Raw genomic sequence first — 17,086 nt, forward strand, 5'->3', positions numbered from 1 at the left:
AGCCAAGGTGCTCTTTCCCAATCTCCCATACTGGCAGGTGTCATAATTGTACCTGATACACACGATTGCACATGATGCGGGGCACCCCTACCATCTCAGACTCATAACGTCACACGTATGGTTATATCACCGTAACACGTTCACAGCCACCCATTCTCCCATCCAGGCATTTATCTTTCATTTACGGCGCCTTCCTTGCCCAGCCGCCCACGCTGCCTGGCCAGGGTTAGAGCCCCCCTGAGCACATAGGCATCCTGGAACTCACGGGATGGGGAAAGCAGGTGCAAAAAAAAAAAAATAATCCTCACTACAAAAGGAGTGAGGCAATCTGGGAGGGCCTCCCTGAGGAGTGGAGGCAAGAAAAGGGCAGAGAGAGGACAGAGGGGACAGGATGCACTTTGCAGCCCTACACCTAGGGAGCAGATGAATACCCAAAGCCGCTGCGACGACTTTTAGGGCCAGGCCCCTCCCTCTTTTCTTGTCCTATCCGGAGGCTGCAGCGGGAGGAGGGTCCTTTGGGGGCGGGATGATCCTAAGCTTGCGGTCCACGCTCCAGGGCGGGGCGTGGGGAGGGCGGAGCTGGCTGCAGTGAGGAGGACCCAGGGGGTGGATCCCGGATCCAAGCTTCGAGTTACCCGGTGCAGGCCCCACGCAGAGCCAGGCAGGGACAACGGCGCCGACTCCGCCACGGGAACTGGGACGGCCCCTACAGTCTCCGGTCTCCGCCCCTCCACCCCGCCCTGGCCACGTGGTGGGCGTACCCGGGCGGTTTTGAGATAGCGACCTCGGTGGACCCTGAGACCTGGCCAGAGTACCCAGAGGGCTCTGAGAGAGGAGAGCACTGGACGGAAACCTGGAGAGAGCAAGGTTGGGAAACCTTAGGGAGGGGTTGAGGTGGGGCTCCGTGGCATAAAAGCCCGGCCTTTGGGAGGAATATTTTGAGGAGGGTGTAGGGAGTCAATGAATGTCTCTTTCAGACCAAGTTCTCCTACTTCCTGAGCTGTCGCTGAACCTCTCTGAGCCTCAGCTTTCTCTTTTGTCAAGTGGGCACTAAAAACACAAACTTACTTCCTTAGGACTCTTTTGGGGATTAAATGAGGAAACGTTTAGAAAGTAGCTAGCCCAGAATGGGGGAGTCAAGCCTAGGTGGGAGCAGCATTGGAAAGGCCAGAGTGCAGGTGCAGCCACCGGGCCCAGCTGCTACCAGCGGGAAAAAGGAGTAATTAGCTACTGACTTTGCCCAAACCAGCACGCGGCGCCATGACCACCAAGGGTCCCGAGTCCGAGCACCCCTCCGTGACGCTCTTCCGCCAATACCTACGCATCCGCACTGTGCAGCCCAATCCCGACTATGGTGAGAATGCAGGGTCTTAAGGCCTGTGATGTGGCCTCAAGGGCTGGGAGGGTGCTGTACACTGTTTTCGACACCTAACCCAATGGGACCCCACTCTGCGTTTCTGATGCCTCGTTTTCTGTAGCCATCCCTATATCGACTGACCAAGGCAACCGGTCCCACTATGTACCATCCTTTCCCCGTGCTGTGCAGCTCACATGTTTACTCCTGGCAGCTAGTTAAAGAATGGCTTCCCCTCCCTCCTCAAGGGCCAGAGTGGAGTGGGGAGACTGGGGCAGCCACAAAGAGACACCTCATTCCCAGTCTACCAAAGCTGAACAAAAGGCACAGCCCTTAGGGAATTAGGCTTGGTGGCTGGGAATCTTGTGCATGGATCCAAATCCTGTTGTAAAATTTATGATTTGCAAGCCAAGAGACTTTGGGTGAGTCTCTTCACCTCTGACGTCTCTGTCTTTAAGAAAGATAGTATCTGACCTTCACAGAGGATCTCTTAAGGGCCAAGAACGTTGTGTTCCTTGGGTACACGGATGCAGGTGTCTTTGGGGATTTGGAATTGTGTTGGGAAGGCAACTGTACATCTCTGGGCTGCCTGGGCTGGTGGGTACCAGCAAAAGCAGTGCCAAGGCTCTCTGTTTCCCCAGGGGCTGCCATTGCCTTCCTTGAAGAGAGAGCCCACCAGCTGGGCCTGGGCTGTCAGAAAGTAGAGGTGAGCCTGGGATCCCGAGCAGGGTGGAAATGTGGGCTCGGGGACACCTTGTCACCTGGTGCTGACTGCCTGCCTCCTGACCTCACCCTCACAGGTGGTGCCTGGCTATGTGATCACTGTGCTGACCTGGCCGGGCACCAACCCTACACTCCCCTCCATCTTGCTAAACTCCCATACAGATGTGGTACCTGTCTTTAAGGTATGTATAGATGGGCATGGGCAGGCCTAAGGACAGATGTGGTGTAGAGTTCAGGGTGTCCCCCAGAAACCCATGGTGCTGATTCCACCACTTTTGTTGTTGTTTTGGTTTTTGGTTTTGTTTCCCCACCCCCACCCCTGAAACAGAATCTCACTATGTAGCTCTAACTGTCCTGGAACTTGCTATGTAGGCCAAGCTGGCCTCAAACTCACAGAGATCCTCCTGCCTCTGATTCCTGAGTGCTGGGATTAAAGGTGCGTGCCATATGCCTGATTTATCCACCACTAATTCTTTTCTTTTATTTATTTATTTATTTATTTTTGGTTTTTCGAGACAGTTTCTCTTTCTCTGTAGCTTTGGAGCCTGTCCTGGAACTAGCTCTTGTAGACCAGGCTGGTCTCGAACTCACAGAGATCTGCCTGCCTCTGCCTCCCGAGTGCTGGGATTAAAGGCATGAGCCACCACTGCCTGGCCCACCACTGATTTTTAGCCTTCGTATGGCACGGCTCTATACAAGCAGCCTTTGTCCAGTAAGGGTTCTGGCTAGGGAGGGGGTAAGGCCAGAAACTGATGGGGGATGGAAATCAACTAGCTGTTTTCTTTAGTCCTCTTCTAATCCTCTCACCATTTCAATTCTACGGCGGGCCCCTCTTCCCACCTTTGCCTCCAGGAACATTGGCATCATGACCCCTTTGAAGCCTTCAAGGATTCCGAGGGCTACATCTATGCCAGGGGCGCCCAGGACATGAAAAGTGTCAGCATCCAGTGAGTATCCTCTATTCCCAGTCCCCTGCTGGGCTCAGCAAGAAAACAGATGTGACTGAAAAGCCCCCAAGCCAAACAAGGAGCATCTTGACTTTCTAAATAAAGCAGAAATTACTACCATGACCATTTATGGATGGGGAAACAGGCCCAGAAAGGGGCAGGGGGTTTTCTGGAGTCCCTGAAATACATGGCAGGGAAGTGTCAAGGGCACAAGACTCCTCTACCCTGCATACCATTAGCGCTGCTCTACCCTGAACACTGCTGGCGCTGCTCTACCCTGCACACACAGTGCTGCTCTACCCCGCACACACAGTGCTGCTCTACCCTGCACACCCTGCACACACAGCGCTTCTCTACCCTGCACACCCTGCACACACAGCGCTTCTCTACCCTGCACACCCTGCACACACAGTGCTGCTCTACCCTGCACACCCTGCACACACAGCGCTTCTCTACCCTGCACACCCTGCACACACAGTGCTGCTCTACCCTGCACACCCTGCACACACAGTGCTGCTCTACCCTGCACACCCTGCACACACAGTGCTGCTCTACCCTGCACACACAGTGCTGCTCTACCCTGCACACACAGTGCTGCTCTACCCTGCACACCCTGCACACACAGTGCTGCTCTACCCTGCACACACAGTGCTGCTCTACCCTGCACACACAGTGCTGCTCTACCCTGCACACACAGTGCTGCTCTACCCTGCACACACAGTGCTGCTCTACCCTGCACACACAGTGCTGCTCTACCCTGCACACCCTGCACACACAGTGCTGCTCTACCCTGCACACCCTGCACACACAGTGCTGCTCTACCCTGCACACCCTGCACACACAGTGCTGCTCTACCCTGCACACACAGTGCTGCTCTACCCTGCACACCCTGCACACACAGTGCTGCTCTACCCTGCACACACAGTGCTGCTCTACCCTGCACACCCTGCACACACAGTGCTGCTCTACCCTGCACACACAGTGCTGCTCTACCCTGCACACACAGTGCTGCTCTACCCTGCACACACAGTGCTGCTCTACCCTGCACACCCTGCACACACAGTGCTGCTCTACCCTGCACACCCTGCACACACAGTGCTGCTCTACCCTGCACACCCTGCACACACAGTGCTGCTCTACCCTGCACACACAGTGCTGCTCTACCCTGCACACACAGTGCTGCTCTACCCTGCACACCCTGCACACACAGTGCTGCTCTACCCTGCACACCCTGCACACACAGTGCTGCTCTACCCTGCACACCCTGCACACACAGTGCTGCTCTACCCTGCACACACAGTGCTGCTCTACCCTGCACACCCTGCACACACAGCGCTTCTCTACCCTGCACACCCTGCACACACAGTGCTGCTCTACCCTGCACACCCTGCACACACAGCGCTTCTCTACCCTGCACACCCTGCACACACAGTGCTGCTCTACCCTGCACACCCTGCACACACAGCGCTTCTCTACCCTGCACACCCTGCACACACAGCGCTTCTCTACCCTGCACACACAGCGCTTCTCTACCCTGCACACCCTGCACACACAGTGCTGCTCTACCCTGCACACCCTGCACACACAGTGCTGCTCTACCCTGCACACCCTGCACACACAGCGCTTCTCTACCCTGCACACACAGCGCTTCTCTACCCTGCACACACAGCGCTTCTCTACCCTGCACACACAGCGCTTCTCTACCCTGCACACACAGTGCTGCTCTACCCTGCACACCCTGCACACACAGTGCTGCTCTACCCTGCACACCGCTGGTGCTGCTCTACCCCGCACACCGCTGGCGCTACCCCGCACACCGCTGGCGCTGCTCTACCCCGCACACCGCTGGCGCTGCTCTACCCCGCACACCGCTGGCGCTGCTCTACCCCGCACATCGCTGGCGCTGCTCTACCCTGCACATTGCTGGCGCTGCTCTACCCTGCACACCGCTGGCGCTGCTCTACCCTGCACACCACACTTAGCCTCTGCTCCCTTAGGTACCTGGAGGCTGTGAGAAGACTGAAGAGTGAGGGCCACCGCTTTCCTAGAACCATCCACCTGACCTTTGTGCCCGGTAGGAGTGGCTTGGGAGGGGAATCTATGAGGAGGGGAAGGAAAATGTTTGTTGCGAGGCATCTCATATCACATCCCTGACACTTTTACAGATGAGGAGGTTGGAGGTCACAAAGGGATGGAACTGTTCGTGAAGCGGCCTGAGTTCCAGGCTCTGCGGGCAGGCTTTGCCCTGGATGAGGGTGAGCAGGTTGGCCAGCCTCCTAGGTGTAGGGAGGCTGCAAGGGGAAGCTGAGTCACTCTACTCTGTGTACCTGCTCTCTCCCTCAGGCCTGGCCAACCCCACCGATGCCTTCACTGTCTTTTATAGTGAACGGAGCCCTTGGTGTGAGTATGGACTTGGAGTGGGAATCACTTTCTCTTGCCTCCTTTGCTAAAGCCGTTGCATAGGTCAGCTGACCAAGGCATGCAAACCCCCTGTGCACCACCCTTTTCTTTTTCTGTGGGGCAGGTTAGAGACAGGTAGCTTTGGAACCTGTCCTGGAACTCGCTCTGTAGACCAGGCTGGCATCGAACTCAGAGATCTGCCTGCGTCTGCCTGCGCCACCACTGCCCGACACACTACCCTCTCCTAACGCTATGCAGCGCCATGTGGTTACTTCTGGCAGCTACTTAAGAAATGGCTTCATCTCACCCCGCAAGGGCCACTTCTAGCCAGGTGGCAGCTCAGAAAGTTCTAGGGCTTTAGAAGTTGATGTCTGGGGCATCCAGACTTTTGCCTCCAGCTCTTTCTTTCCTGGGTTCTAAGGGTTCTAAGCCCTTGGCTGTTGCCAGGGCCAGGTTCCTGTACTGGACTCAGAGTTCAGAATGTGGAAAAGACCTGGGCCCACTGTAGGATTCACTGTGTCTCCAGCTCTCAGGCTGAAACCTCTGTTCCTCCCAGGGATCCGGGTTACTAGCACTGGGAAGCCAGGCCATGCCTCCCGCTTCATTGAGGATACAGCAGCAGAGAAGTTGGTGTGTGGCCTACGGGGAGTCTGGGCATTCGGGAGGCTCTGACCCAGGGCCGTTCTCACATCTCACCTCATCCTCTCCTAGCATAAGGTTATAAGCTCCATCTTGGCATTCCGGGAGAAGGAAAGGCAGAGGTAAGGCAGCCTAGGAAGGCGGTGGGGTGTGGGGGTGGCTCTGGAAGACTGCAAGACGGGAGGGAGATTTGTGCAACCTTCTATTATCTGCTGCTTCTGCCCTCTGCCTCCCTCCTCCCTCCTGCACCGATGCAGGCTGCGGGCGAACCCTCACCTGAAGGAAGGGGCCGTGACTTCTGTGAATCTGACTAAGCTGGAAGGTGGTGTGGCCTATAATGTGGTCCCTGCTGCCATGAGTGCCAGCTTTGATTTCCGGGTGGCACCAGACGTAGACATGAAGGTGCCACCTCCACTCAGGTTTGAGGGAGAGAGCCTGGGTTCTCAGTCCTGTCCTAGAGGCTCAGCTCATATCCCTTCCTTCAGGCCTTCGAGAAGCAGCTGCAGAGCTGGTGCCAGGAAGCGGGCGAGGGGGTCACCTTTGAGTTTGCTCAGGTATTGACTTGGGACTTATGATGAGGGAGCATCAGGGCCACTAGAGACTTGCCTTACCGAAGATGATAAGATAGGAGTGTGTGCCTGGTACAACTATATACACCTGGCTATCCCCTCAGCTGCAAGAGATGTTTCCTTTATTTACCCATTGTGGATGATGAGGGACTTGCCTCATGTTCCCTACAGCATGAAGGGCGCGGGGGCATAAATGTTCGTGTACTTTGAATGATTTGTAATGTAGTTCACTTGGCAGAGTGCATGTCTAGCATGCCTGAAGCTTCATAAAGCAGGAAAGTGACATAGGCTTATGATCCCAGCAGTCAGAGGTAATGTGGGAGGAGTAAGTCCTGTTGTTTTGGTCACATAGTGAGCTCAAGGCCAGCAAGGGCTACCCTGTCTTACAATACAAAATAAAGGCAAGGCGTGGTGGCTCACACTCTTAATTCCAGCACTTGGGAGGCAGAGGTAGAAGGATCTCTGAGTTTGAGACCAGTCAGTCTGGTCTACACAATGTCCTTTCAGGACGGGCAGAGAAACCCTGTCCTGAAAAAAAGAAAGAAAGGAAAGAGGGAGGGAAGGAGGAAGGAGGGAGGGAGGGAGGGAGGGAGGGAGGGAGGAAGGAAGGAAGGAAGGAAGGAAGGAAGGAAGGAAGGAAGGAAGGAAAAATAATCTGATGAGCTTATATGATTATGCACACATGTGGTTCAGGAAAGTGGGACCTTGTGTTCTGAGAACATGTATTCTGCCAATCTGAGGGCCAGGGCACCTGAGCAACAAGCCTGTGGGCTAGGATATAAAGGATTGTGTGAAATAGACTGATTGGAAGAGGGCCTGGGCTACACTGGCCACCTGGAAGCCTGTTAGATGGGTGGGTGTGCCCTGTGCCAAGCACAGCATTCTATGAGTAGTGGAGCTTGAAGTCCTGGTCCTTACCCTGTCATCCCGCCCTTCCCCAGAAATTTACAGAGCCCCGAATGACACGCACTGATGATTCCGATCCCTGGTGGGCAGCTTTCAGTGGAGCCTGCAAGGAAATGTGAGCACTGACCAGCCCTCTCCCCATTGCCCAAATCCCCAGAACCTCGCCTGCTGCCTTTCCCACCATCCTGTGCCCCTCTGGCTTTCCCCTTGCCTTCCTCCCCCTTTACCAGGCTCTTCCCCTGCAGGAACCTTACCCTGGAGCCAGAGATCTTTCCTGCTGCCACTGATAGCCGTTATATCCGAGCGGTGAGCTACTCACTCACAGGGCATGCCAGGCAGTGGGCTGTCTGAAGGCTGCCTTCCTCCTGACAGCACCCTACCATCCCTGCAGGTGGGGATCCCAGCTCTGGGCTTTTCACCCATGAACCTCACACCCGTGCTGCTACATGACCATAACGAACGACTGCATGAGGGTGTGTTTCTCCGCGGGATTGACATATATACACGCCTAATCTCTGCACTTGCTAGTGTGCCTGCCTTGCCTGGTGAAAGCTGAGCCCCATGCCTCCCAACCCTTGCAACTTTCAGCCCAACCACTGCCAAGGAGCGGTTGCCCTGCCCAGTAATAAAGCCTGTGTTGGATGGGAAGTTCTCATACTGTGGACAGTCATGGAGTAGGAATTTGTGTTGTTCTGGGGACTTGTTGCTTTCTCATCTCCATTTCACAGATGGGAAAGTTGAGCCTTTTTGAGCCCTTTCTTAATTGCTCTGTGCCTCTTGGCCACACAGCCACATCTGGGCCCAGCTGGAGGCCCCAGTTCTGTGAAGCAGCACACTTCAGACCTACAAGGTCAAGATACTGTTCCCATCACAAGTGTACTGGGGGCCTGGAGAGGTGGTACAGGGATTTTTCCTGAAATCAGGTTTTCCTGAAACAGGAATGAACACTCATCTAAATTCCATGAGTACAGATAGGGGAGATGGAGCTAATGCACCTACCTGTAGAGAAAATCCAAACCCTAGCCTGTAGCCTACCTGGTGTTTTTGGCAATGACCCCGGCTCATAGTAAGGGGCCAGCACTTTGTACTGCTTACACGCTGAACCCTGCCAGTCTTTGCACTAAGGTCCAAACAAGACATCCTGCACTGGAGCTGTGGCTCTCCAGTAGGAGCACTGTCCCCTAGAGAGACCTCACAACAGCAAGGCTGCCTCTCCTGCCCTCTCTAGCCATGGGATCAATTTCCATACATGGTTAAGAATACTAACACCTCAGAGCAACCCTGTCATCATAGGCTAAACCTGCGCCATTACAGCATCCCTAAGTCACCAAGGAGACCAGGGTTGGATCAAGGCTAGTTCTGAAGGTTAATTGTACTCAGGACCCACTCTGTCCTGCAGAAAGCCTCACCGATTGGTTGCTCTGAGTAAGACTCTACTGAGGCTGGCAGTCAGCTTTGCTCCTGCACCCTGGGAGGTTAAACCAGATCTGTCAAGGCCAGGGCCGCCTACTATAGTTGGTTCAGCCCAAGCCTGATCATCCTGAGTTCAGATTCCAGTTGTCCTCTAACCTCCATTCCACCATGAGCACCCAAAACACCTTACACAAAGAAATAGAGACAGGTCAGTGTTAGCCTGGGACTTGCCACCAAGCTGGTTTGACTTCCCCAGAACCCATGTTTCCACAAGTTGTCCTGACTTCGTGACTCCCCAGCCAGAACACTAGGGCTATGGCATCAGATGTAAGGTGGTGCCATCACCCACCTTCCCTTCCCAGAACCAGCACAACCCAGTGGTAGACACTAGTCGGTGCACCCATGACAGCTCTATGCCAGAGTATGCTCTCCCTACCCAACAAAGGCGGCCAAGGTTCCTTCCATCCCCTCAGCTTATGGAGCAGTCTAGATGCCTTGGCTCCCTGAAGTAAACCATTCCACTTACTAAGTCCAGGCTATTCTGACTCCAGTCCATCCCCCCCACACCTTCATCCAAAGCCGCAATCTTCCTCTACTCCAGCAAGGGTAGCAGTTCTACCCTAGTCCCATGACAACAGACACAGGTTAACAGAACTTGCCTCAAGTTTATTTGTAAAAACAGCATAAGGTCCTGAACATCTGCAAATACTGTGTAGGTGTTCACACCAGTCCATCTGTCTTCACACTGGCAGACTGCGACCTTTTTTATGGGGCCTTCACAGGGGCCTGGGCACCTTTAGGAGCCTGAGCTGCAGCTGAGGCCTCTGCCTTGGCTTGAACCTTGGGCTTTGTTTTTTGGAGCCTACGGCCACTGGCCATGTAGCTTCTAATCCGCTTCCCAAGCTTGGGGTGAGCAATTAAAGCCAGACGGGTGAGTTTGCGGGTGGGGCCCTTTGGCACCTTGGGCTTCACCACCTGGGGCTTCACCAGGGCCTTGATGGCCTCCGCACGTGCGCTCATGGCCTTTGCATTATTTGCCTGCATCTTCTTCAGGCCTTTCTTGTTGTGCTTCTTGGCAAAGCGCATGTTCCTCAGGAACTTGGGGTCAACCTGGAAAACAGAAAAGACATAGATGGTAACATATCCAGTCCCCAGTTATCTCGCGGAGCCCCTATCCACAAGAGTGACACTGTAAGTACATCAAGTTAACCTTGACCACGAGAGAGCATCAAGGTCTATGAAGAATCTAGCTGCATGGTTTCTGAAGTCCCCTAGGTCACCCTCCCCACCTCAGTGGAGGGAGTCAATTAAATATCAAGACCATCAGATTCACATCAAGAGCAAGATTGCAGGCAAAGAGCAGGCCAGGTGAAGGGCTCAGCACACTCAGTGAAGTGGCCCGCAGTCTGGTACTAGGCAGGATCAAGTGCATAGAACCAGTCAGTGCACAAGAGACAAACCACAAGGTACCCAGTCAACAAAATCCCTCCCTCCCTCGAAGGCAAGTTCTTTTCTTCTCGGGAGCAAGTTACACAGGGATAGGGAAGGTCAAAGAAAGCTATGACAGGATTCTGACAGGGGAGAGAAAGGAGCAAAAGGTACTGGAAAACATTAAGCCAAAGGCCACTTAAGAGTAGCCAGAGGGTGAACCCAAGAAGAGAAAAAACTACAACAGGCCCTAGACTGTAGTCCTGGGGTCAAAAGGTATTTTATGATCCAGCAAATACACTTACCCCCTTGAGAGATTCGTATCTTTGTGACCGGGGTTTCTTGATGCCGTTTCTGTGCCATTTCCGGGCTGTAAGGTGATAAATATCCACAGATGAAAAAAGGAGGTACCATCTACTAAGACCACCTAACAATGGTTCTCAACCTGTGGGTCGCGACCCTTATGATTCCTAGCAATAGCAACGAAAATAATTTTATGACACACGAACTGCATTAAAGGATCGTAGGATTAGGAAGGTTGAGAACCACAGACCTCACATCACAGCAGGCATCATCCCTTTGAGAAAACACTCGGGACCAAGTGCAAAACATCTTTTTTTGTTTTGTTTTTGGAGACAGTGTTTCTCTGTAGCTTTGGAGCCTATTCTGGAACTAGCTCTTTGTAGATCAGGCTGGCCTCAAACTCAGAAATAAGCCTCCCTTTGCATTGTGAGCATCTTAAGGGGGTTTCTGGCTCCCAAACTTGTAATCTCAAAACTGGCTAACAAGGGCTGGGCAGTGGTGGTGCACGCCTTTAATCCCAACACTCGGGAGGCAGAGGCAGGCTGATCTCTCTGAGTTCGAGGCCAGCCTGATCTACAGAGCTAGTTCCAGGACAGGCTCCAAAACTACACAGAAACCCGGTCTCGAAAAACAAACAAAAACCCAACTCACTAACACCTCACCGGCTTCAGGCTCACCAGAAAGGAGACACGTTCTCCCTTCTGCTGTGTAAACCAACATTTGCTATGGTACAGGCACCGGCTGGAGCCCAAGGAACTTACACTGGTTGTGTGTGGTGTGGTTCTTGGACTTGGCCATGGCTGGACCTGCAGGAGAAACGTAAGATCAGGGCTGGGGCTCCTCTGAGCGGGCCACCTGCACCCTGAGCTGCTGAAACACGGAGAAACCAGACTAGGGCAGCAGCAGACACTTCCGACTGACGACATCCACCGGCCTCGCAGCAGCCACCGAACGCGACCCTGCCTCTCGAACGCGGGCAATGAGGTCCTGAAATGAACCCTGCCGGCCCCCGGGGCGGCTTTCCCTACATCCATTCCCTGAGAACGACCGGACGTCATTCCCGCCCCGCAGCTCCTACACCCCCACAGCCCCGCAGCGGGCCGCCCTGTCCTCCCTGCGGCCCGCATAGCGCGCTCCGCGCCCCGCCGCCGCCCACGAGTCACGGATGGCATCGGATGCCGCTCGGCCAACACTCACGGTAATCAGCGGCTCCCGAAGCGCCTGCGACCGGAAGAGAAAGAGAAAGGCCGCGGTGCAGCACGGGAAATAGGGCCGACACCGCCGGAAGGACCGACGGAAAAGCTTCCCTTAGTGCTGGTGGGGTAGAAAGGTTCCGCGACCAGAAAGGAAGGGCTCAATCGTAGACCCCGCACGGTTTGCGCCTGGCCCCGCCCTCTTTAGCGTCACGGATTTTTCTCTCCGCCTCCTCTCTCTTTTTGATGGGGTCTCTCCATTCTCCGGCTGCAATTTTCTGCTCCTGGGGTTAAGAGCGCGGGGCAGGCATGGACTTCGAGGCGGGCCAGCCTTCCTTCTCTTCCTCCAGTGCTTGTTTTGCTCTGGGGGCTACTCTTCATTAAAAGACCCCGAAAGCCAAGAGAGTCTTTGAGGGATGAATGTTAGGGAGCGACGAATCTGTGTTCTTAAAAACCTCACCTGGCTCTTGTGTGTACCAGGGGCTGAAGAGGGCAGAAAAGAGGAGGAAGAAGCTGTGCAGACACCACACAAGGGTGCTGGCTGCCTGCGGCTGCTGAGAAATAAACTAGGAAAGAGAACAGAACGAACTTGGGGTGCAGAAGATGAGGGAGAGAAAAGAGGCAATGATAGGCCAAGTCTGGTTCAAAAGTCTGGGTGCATGGTGGTGCCGATTACAGGATCAGGACAGGAGGCAGCTTTGTGGTTTCTTTTTGTGTTTTTTTTTTTTTTTTTTTGGTTTTTCGAGACAGGGTTTCTCTGTGGTTTTGGAGCCTGTCCTGGAACTAGCTCTTGTAGACCAGGCTGGTCTCGAACTCACAGAGATCCGCCTGCCTCTATAGATAGATGCAATTGGTGTGGGATGGAGCTGGGTGAGGTGACATAGGCTTGGACTAGCAGCCACTTGGAGGCCGGGGAATTGCAAGTTTTGACGTCTGCCTGAGTAACTCAGCTAGATTTTGTCTCAAAAAAAAAAAAAAAGTTTATCCTGCCGTGCTTGTTGGTTTATGCCTTATGCCTTTAATTCCAGCACTCAGGAAGAAGAGGCAGGCAGACTCTGTGGGTTGAAGGACCAGGGCTTTGTAGAAAGACCATGTCTTAAAAATAAATTTTGTTTTCTCTCACATCCACCCAGCACCTAGGGCCTAAGTCTGAGGCAGAAGCAGGAGGATCAGGAGTTCCAGGTCATCTTCAACTATATAGCTGAGACCAGGCTGGGCAGCATTCTACCCTGTCTCTAAATGCAAAAACACCGTGCTAGTGAGGCAGATAGCTCAGCAGGTGGGAATGCTTGCTGCTCAAGTCTGAATTTGAAGGGACCCCGATCAGATTGTGGAAGGGTAGACCAGCCTCCTGGAAGTTGTCCTCTGATTGCCTTAAACACCCACATACAGACTCTCAACTATAGTAATTAACAAAAAAAAAAAAAAAATTTTTTTTTTTTTGATTTTTCAAGACAGGGTTTCTCTGTAGCTTTGGAGCCTGTCCTGGAACTAGCTCTTGTAGACCAGGCTGGCCTCGAACTCACAGAGATCCGCCTGCCTCTGCCTCCCGAGTGCTGGGATTAAAGGCGTGCACCACCACCGCCCGGCAACAAACACCATCTATGAGTGAGTACATGTGATAATTGTCTTTCTGTGTCTGGGTTACCTCACTCAAAATGTTTTCTAGCTCCATCTATTTTCGTGCAAAATTCAAACTATTGTTATTTTTTTCTGCTGTGTAGTACTACATTGTGTAAATGTACCACATTTTTCTAATCCATTCTTTTTTTAAAATTTATTATATATTATATATATTATATTATTTATTATATATACAATATTCTGTCTGTGTGTATGCCTGCAGGCCAAAGAGGGCACCAGACCCCATTACAGATGGTTGTGAGCCACCATGTGGTTGCTGGGAATTGAACTCAGGACCTTTGGAAGAGTAGGCAATGCTCTTAACCTCTGAGCCATCTCTCCAGCCCCTTCTTATCCATTCTTCGATCGAGGGGCATTTAGGTTGTTTCCAGGTTCTAGCTGTGACAAACAAAGCTGCTATGAACATAGTTGAGCACATGTCCTTATGGCACAATTGGGCATCCTTTGGATATATACCCCAAAGTGATATTATTGGGTCTTGAGGAAGGTTGTTTCCTAATTTTCTGAGAAATCACCACACTGACATCCAGAGGGGCTGTACCAGCTTGCATTCCCACCAGCAGTGCAGAAGTGTTCCCTTTTCCCACATCCTCACCAGTATTTTTGATCTTGGCTATTCTTGCAGGTGTAAGATGGAATGTCAGAGTTGTTTTGATTTGGATTTCTCTGATGACTAAGGATGTTGAACATTTCCATAAGTGTCTTTCAGCCATTTTAGATTCCTCTGTTGAGAGTTCTCTGTTTAGGTCTGTACTCCATTTTTTTTATTGGATTATGTGATCTTTTGGTGTCCAATTTCTTGAGTTCTTTGTATAGTTTGGAGATCAGACCTCTGATGTGGGGTTAGTGAAAACCTTTTCTCATTCTGTAGGCTGTCTTTGTGTCTTGTTGACTGTGTCCTTTGCTTTACAGAAGCTTTTCAGTTTCAGGAGGTCCCATTTATTAATTGTTTCTCTCAGTGTCTCTGCTGGTGGGGTTATATTTAGGAAGTGGTTCCCTGTGCGTATATGAATGTTTTGTCTGTGTGTATGTCTGTACCATGTGCATGTCTGACTCCCAGGGAGGCCAAAATTGGGAACTGAACCTGGGTCCTCTGGAAGAGCACTGAGTATCCACCAAGCCATCTCTTTAACCAACGTAATTTTTTAAAAAAGATTTATTTATTATGCATGCAGTGTTCTGTCTGAATGTATGCCTACAGGACAGAAGAGGGCACCAGATCTCATTACAGAAGGCTGTGAGCCACTCTAGAAGAGCATCCAGTGCTCTTAACCACTGAACCATCATCTCCCCTAGCCAATGTAATTGAGAAAGAGTGGGGTTTGGGAGAGAGAGAGGATGAATGCCGAGGCACGCATACGGAAGGGAGAGGATAACTTACAGGCATCAGTTCTCTCCTTCCCATCATGTGGATCCTGGGGAACAAATTCAGGTTGTCGGGCATGGTGCCAAGTGCCTTTATCCACTGAACCATCTCATCTCAGGGGCCTTAAGTGTTTCAGGATGGCCCAACTTGATATGTAGCTAAGGGTGACCTTAAATGTCTGATCCTCCTGCCTCTGCCTCCTGAATGCTAAGATTTCAGAATGAGCCACCATATCTGGTTTTATGCAGTGCTGGGGATCAAGATCCAGAGCAACATGTACACTAGACAAGCTCTTAGCCCGCATCAGTTACCTGTACACTCCTCTCTAAACTGGTCACTCCTCTCAGTAACTCCTCTTTTGTGGTAAAAAAAAAAAAAAAAACATTTTGAAACATGTCCTAGTACTAGAGGCAATGAATGAGCTAGTTTGGGGAGACAAGCAATATGGTAAGCAGTGTCCTCTAAGTGGATTTTTAGGGTACACTCCTATTTCCCATCTTATGCCTATGCATGATGGGATATGCATATAATGAAGAACAAATACATCATGGGAAAGGACACACGCAGCGCGTAAAGGCATATGTGACCCAACCCTATCAATCAAAACAAAAAAACCCAAAAAACCAAACAGGTGCTAGAGAGATGACTCGTCAATTAAGAGCACTGCTACTCTTCCTGAGTTCAATTCCCGGGACCCACATTTTGTTTCAGAACCATCTGTAACTTCAGTCCCAGGGGATCTGATACCAAGGGGATCTATTCTGGCCTCAGCAGGTACTGCACTCATGTAGTACACATACTTACATGCAGGCAACACACCAATACACATTAAATAAATAAATCCTTTAAATTTAGTTACTTAATTTTTTGAGACAGTCTCTCTATGTAGTCCTGGATGACCTAGAACACTGTGTTGAACAGGCTGACTTCAGATTCACAGAGATCCGTCTGCCTCTACTGTCCTGGAACGCTGTAGACCAGGCTCCCCATATCCCATGACGAAAGGAAAGAACTAACTTCCCAGAGTTGCCCTCTGGCTCCTGCTCATGCCCTCTGGCTCCCACTCATACCCTCTGGCATGTGCACATCCACACTCACCTTTCAGGTGAGCAGTTGTCCCTCCAATAGCTCTTTAAAAAGTGAATGTTGGGGGCTGAAGAGATGGCTCAGTAATTAAGAGCACTGGCTGTTCTTCCAGAAGACCCGAGTTCAATTCCCAGCACTCACATGGTAGCTCACAATTGTCTGTAACTCTAATCCCAGGGCATCTGATGCCCTCATATATACGCAAGTAAAACACCAATGTGCATAAAATAAAAAAAATCGGGGCTGGAGAGATGGCTCAGAGGTTAAGAACATTGCCTGCTCTTCCAAAGGTCCTGAGTTCAATTCCCAGCAACCACATGGTGGCTCACAACCATCTGTAATGGGATCTTGTGCCCTCTTCTGGCCTGCAGGCATACACATAGACAGAATATTGTATACATAATAAATAAATAAATATTTTTTTAAAAAAAATCGTTTTTAGAGCCGGGCGGTGGTGGCGCATGCCTTTAATCCCAGCACTTGGGAGGCAGAGGCAGGCGGATCTCTGTGAGTTCGAGACCAGCCTGGTCTATAAGAGCTAGTTCCAGGACAGGCTCCAAAAACCACAGAGAAACCCTGTCTCAAAAAACCAAAAAAAAAAAAAAATCGTTTTTAAAAATTGGTAGTTATAGAATGAACAGTATGGAAAGGCCACAGTCTGATGGAAAGGCAGATTCAGAGGTGGTGGATGGCTCTGCAATCCTAGGCTGTGAGACAAAGAGACCAGGGATAAAAGACCAGCTACCAGCCTGGGAAGGACCTTTCTCTGACTATGACTCAGTGAGGCCTGTCCACCAGCCAGCCAAGCCTTCTTCCTCCCTCCCTCCCTCCCTCCCTCCCTCCCTCCCTCCCTCCCTCCCTCCCTCCCTCTCTCTCTCTCTCTCTCTCTCTCTCTCTCTCTCTCTCTCTGTCTCTCTCTCTGTCTGTCTGTCTGTCTGTCTCTCTCTCTCTCTCTCTCTCTGTCTCTCTCTGTCTCTCTCTCTCTGACAGGGTTTCTCTGTGTAGCTTTGGAACCTGTCCTGGTGCCCAGGGAGGTCAGAAGATGACACTGGGTCCCCTGGAACTAGAGTTAAAGATGGTTGTGAGCAAAACTTAGGTGACAGGGACAGAATTTA

The 17,086-nt window shown here is 51.8% G+C and overlaps 2 protein-coding genes across 3 annotated transcripts; one reads left to right on the plus strand and one right to left on the minus strand.

Annotated features, from left to right (window-relative positions):
- Positions 1 to 591: 591 nt before the first annotated feature.
- On the plus strand, positions 592 to 8,204 carry Acy1 (aminoacylase 1). 2 transcript variants are annotated; one of them, XM_075964763.1, is made up of 15 exons: positions 592 to 867; positions 1,250 to 1,354; positions 1,996 to 2,060; positions 2,155 to 2,259; positions 2,930 to 3,024; positions 5,022 to 5,098; positions 5,190 to 5,279; positions 5,368 to 5,424; positions 5,981 to 6,054; positions 6,136 to 6,185; positions 6,321 to 6,465; positions 6,549 to 6,617; positions 7,574 to 7,653; positions 7,784 to 7,844; positions 7,930 to 8,204. In XM_075964763.1, the coding sequence occupies exons 2-15, from the start codon at positions 1,261 to 1,263 to the stop codon at positions 8,092 to 8,094; spliced, it is 1,227 nt and encodes a 408-aa protein (XP_075820878.1). In that variant the 5' UTR covers positions 592 to 867; positions 1,250 to 1,260; the 3' UTR covers positions 8,095 to 8,204. The 2 variants fall into 2 exon arrangements, with proteins under 2 accessions (XP_075820878.1, XP_075820877.1); XM_075964762.1 differs by having other exon boundaries at positions 765 to 867; positions 1,246 to 1,354.
- Positions 8,205 to 9,603: 1,399 nt separating this feature from the next.
- Positions 9,604 to 11,963, minus strand: Rpl29 (ribosomal protein L29). The gene is made up of 4 exons (XM_075964777.1): positions 11,880 to 11,963; positions 11,444 to 11,488; positions 10,685 to 10,749; positions 9,604 to 10,061 (listed from the first exon to the last, which is right to left on the minus strand). The coding sequence occupies exons 2-4, from the start codon at positions 11,478 to 11,480 to the stop codon at positions 9,717 to 9,719; spliced, it is 447 nt and encodes a 148-aa protein (XP_075820892.1). The 5' UTR covers positions 11,481 to 11,488; positions 11,880 to 11,963; the 3' UTR covers positions 9,604 to 9,716.
- Positions 11,964 to 17,086: the final 5,123 nt, after the last annotated feature.

This window comes from Microtus pennsylvanicus, chromosome 3 (genome assembly GCF_037038515.1).
Source record: "Microtus pennsylvanicus isolate mMicPen1 chromosome 3, mMicPen1.hap1, whole genome shotgun sequence".
Lineage (NCBI taxonomy): Eukaryota > Metazoa > Chordata > Mammalia > Rodentia > Cricetidae > Microtus > Microtus pennsylvanicus.

Excerpts from the sequence above, each read along its gene's own strand:
- Acy1 (XM_075964763.1), top strand. The coding sequence starts at position 1,261 with ATGACCACCAAGGGTCCCGAGTCCGAGCACCCCTCCGTGACGCTCTTC. Across the intron at positions 2,260-2,929 it reads ATGTGGTACCTGTCTTTAAG|GAACATTGGCATCATGACCC; the intron begins GTATGTATAGAT and ends CTTTGCCTCCAG. Across the intron at positions 7,845-7,929 it reads ATAGCCGTTATATCCGAGCG|GTGGGGATCCCAGCTCTGGG; the intron begins GTGAGCTACTCA and ends CCATCCCTGCAG.
- Rpl29 (XM_075964777.1), bottom strand. The coding sequence starts at position 11,480 with ATGGCCAAGTCCAAGAACCACACCACACACAACCAGT. Across the intron at positions 10,750-11,443 it reads CCACACCACACACAACCAGT|CCCGGAAATGGCACAGAAAC; the intron begins GTAAGTTCCTTG and ends ATCACCTTACAG. Across the intron at positions 10,062-10,684 it reads GATACGAATCTCTCAAGGGG|GTTGACCCCAAGTTCCTGAG; the intron begins GTAAGTGTATTT and ends TCTGTTTTCCAG.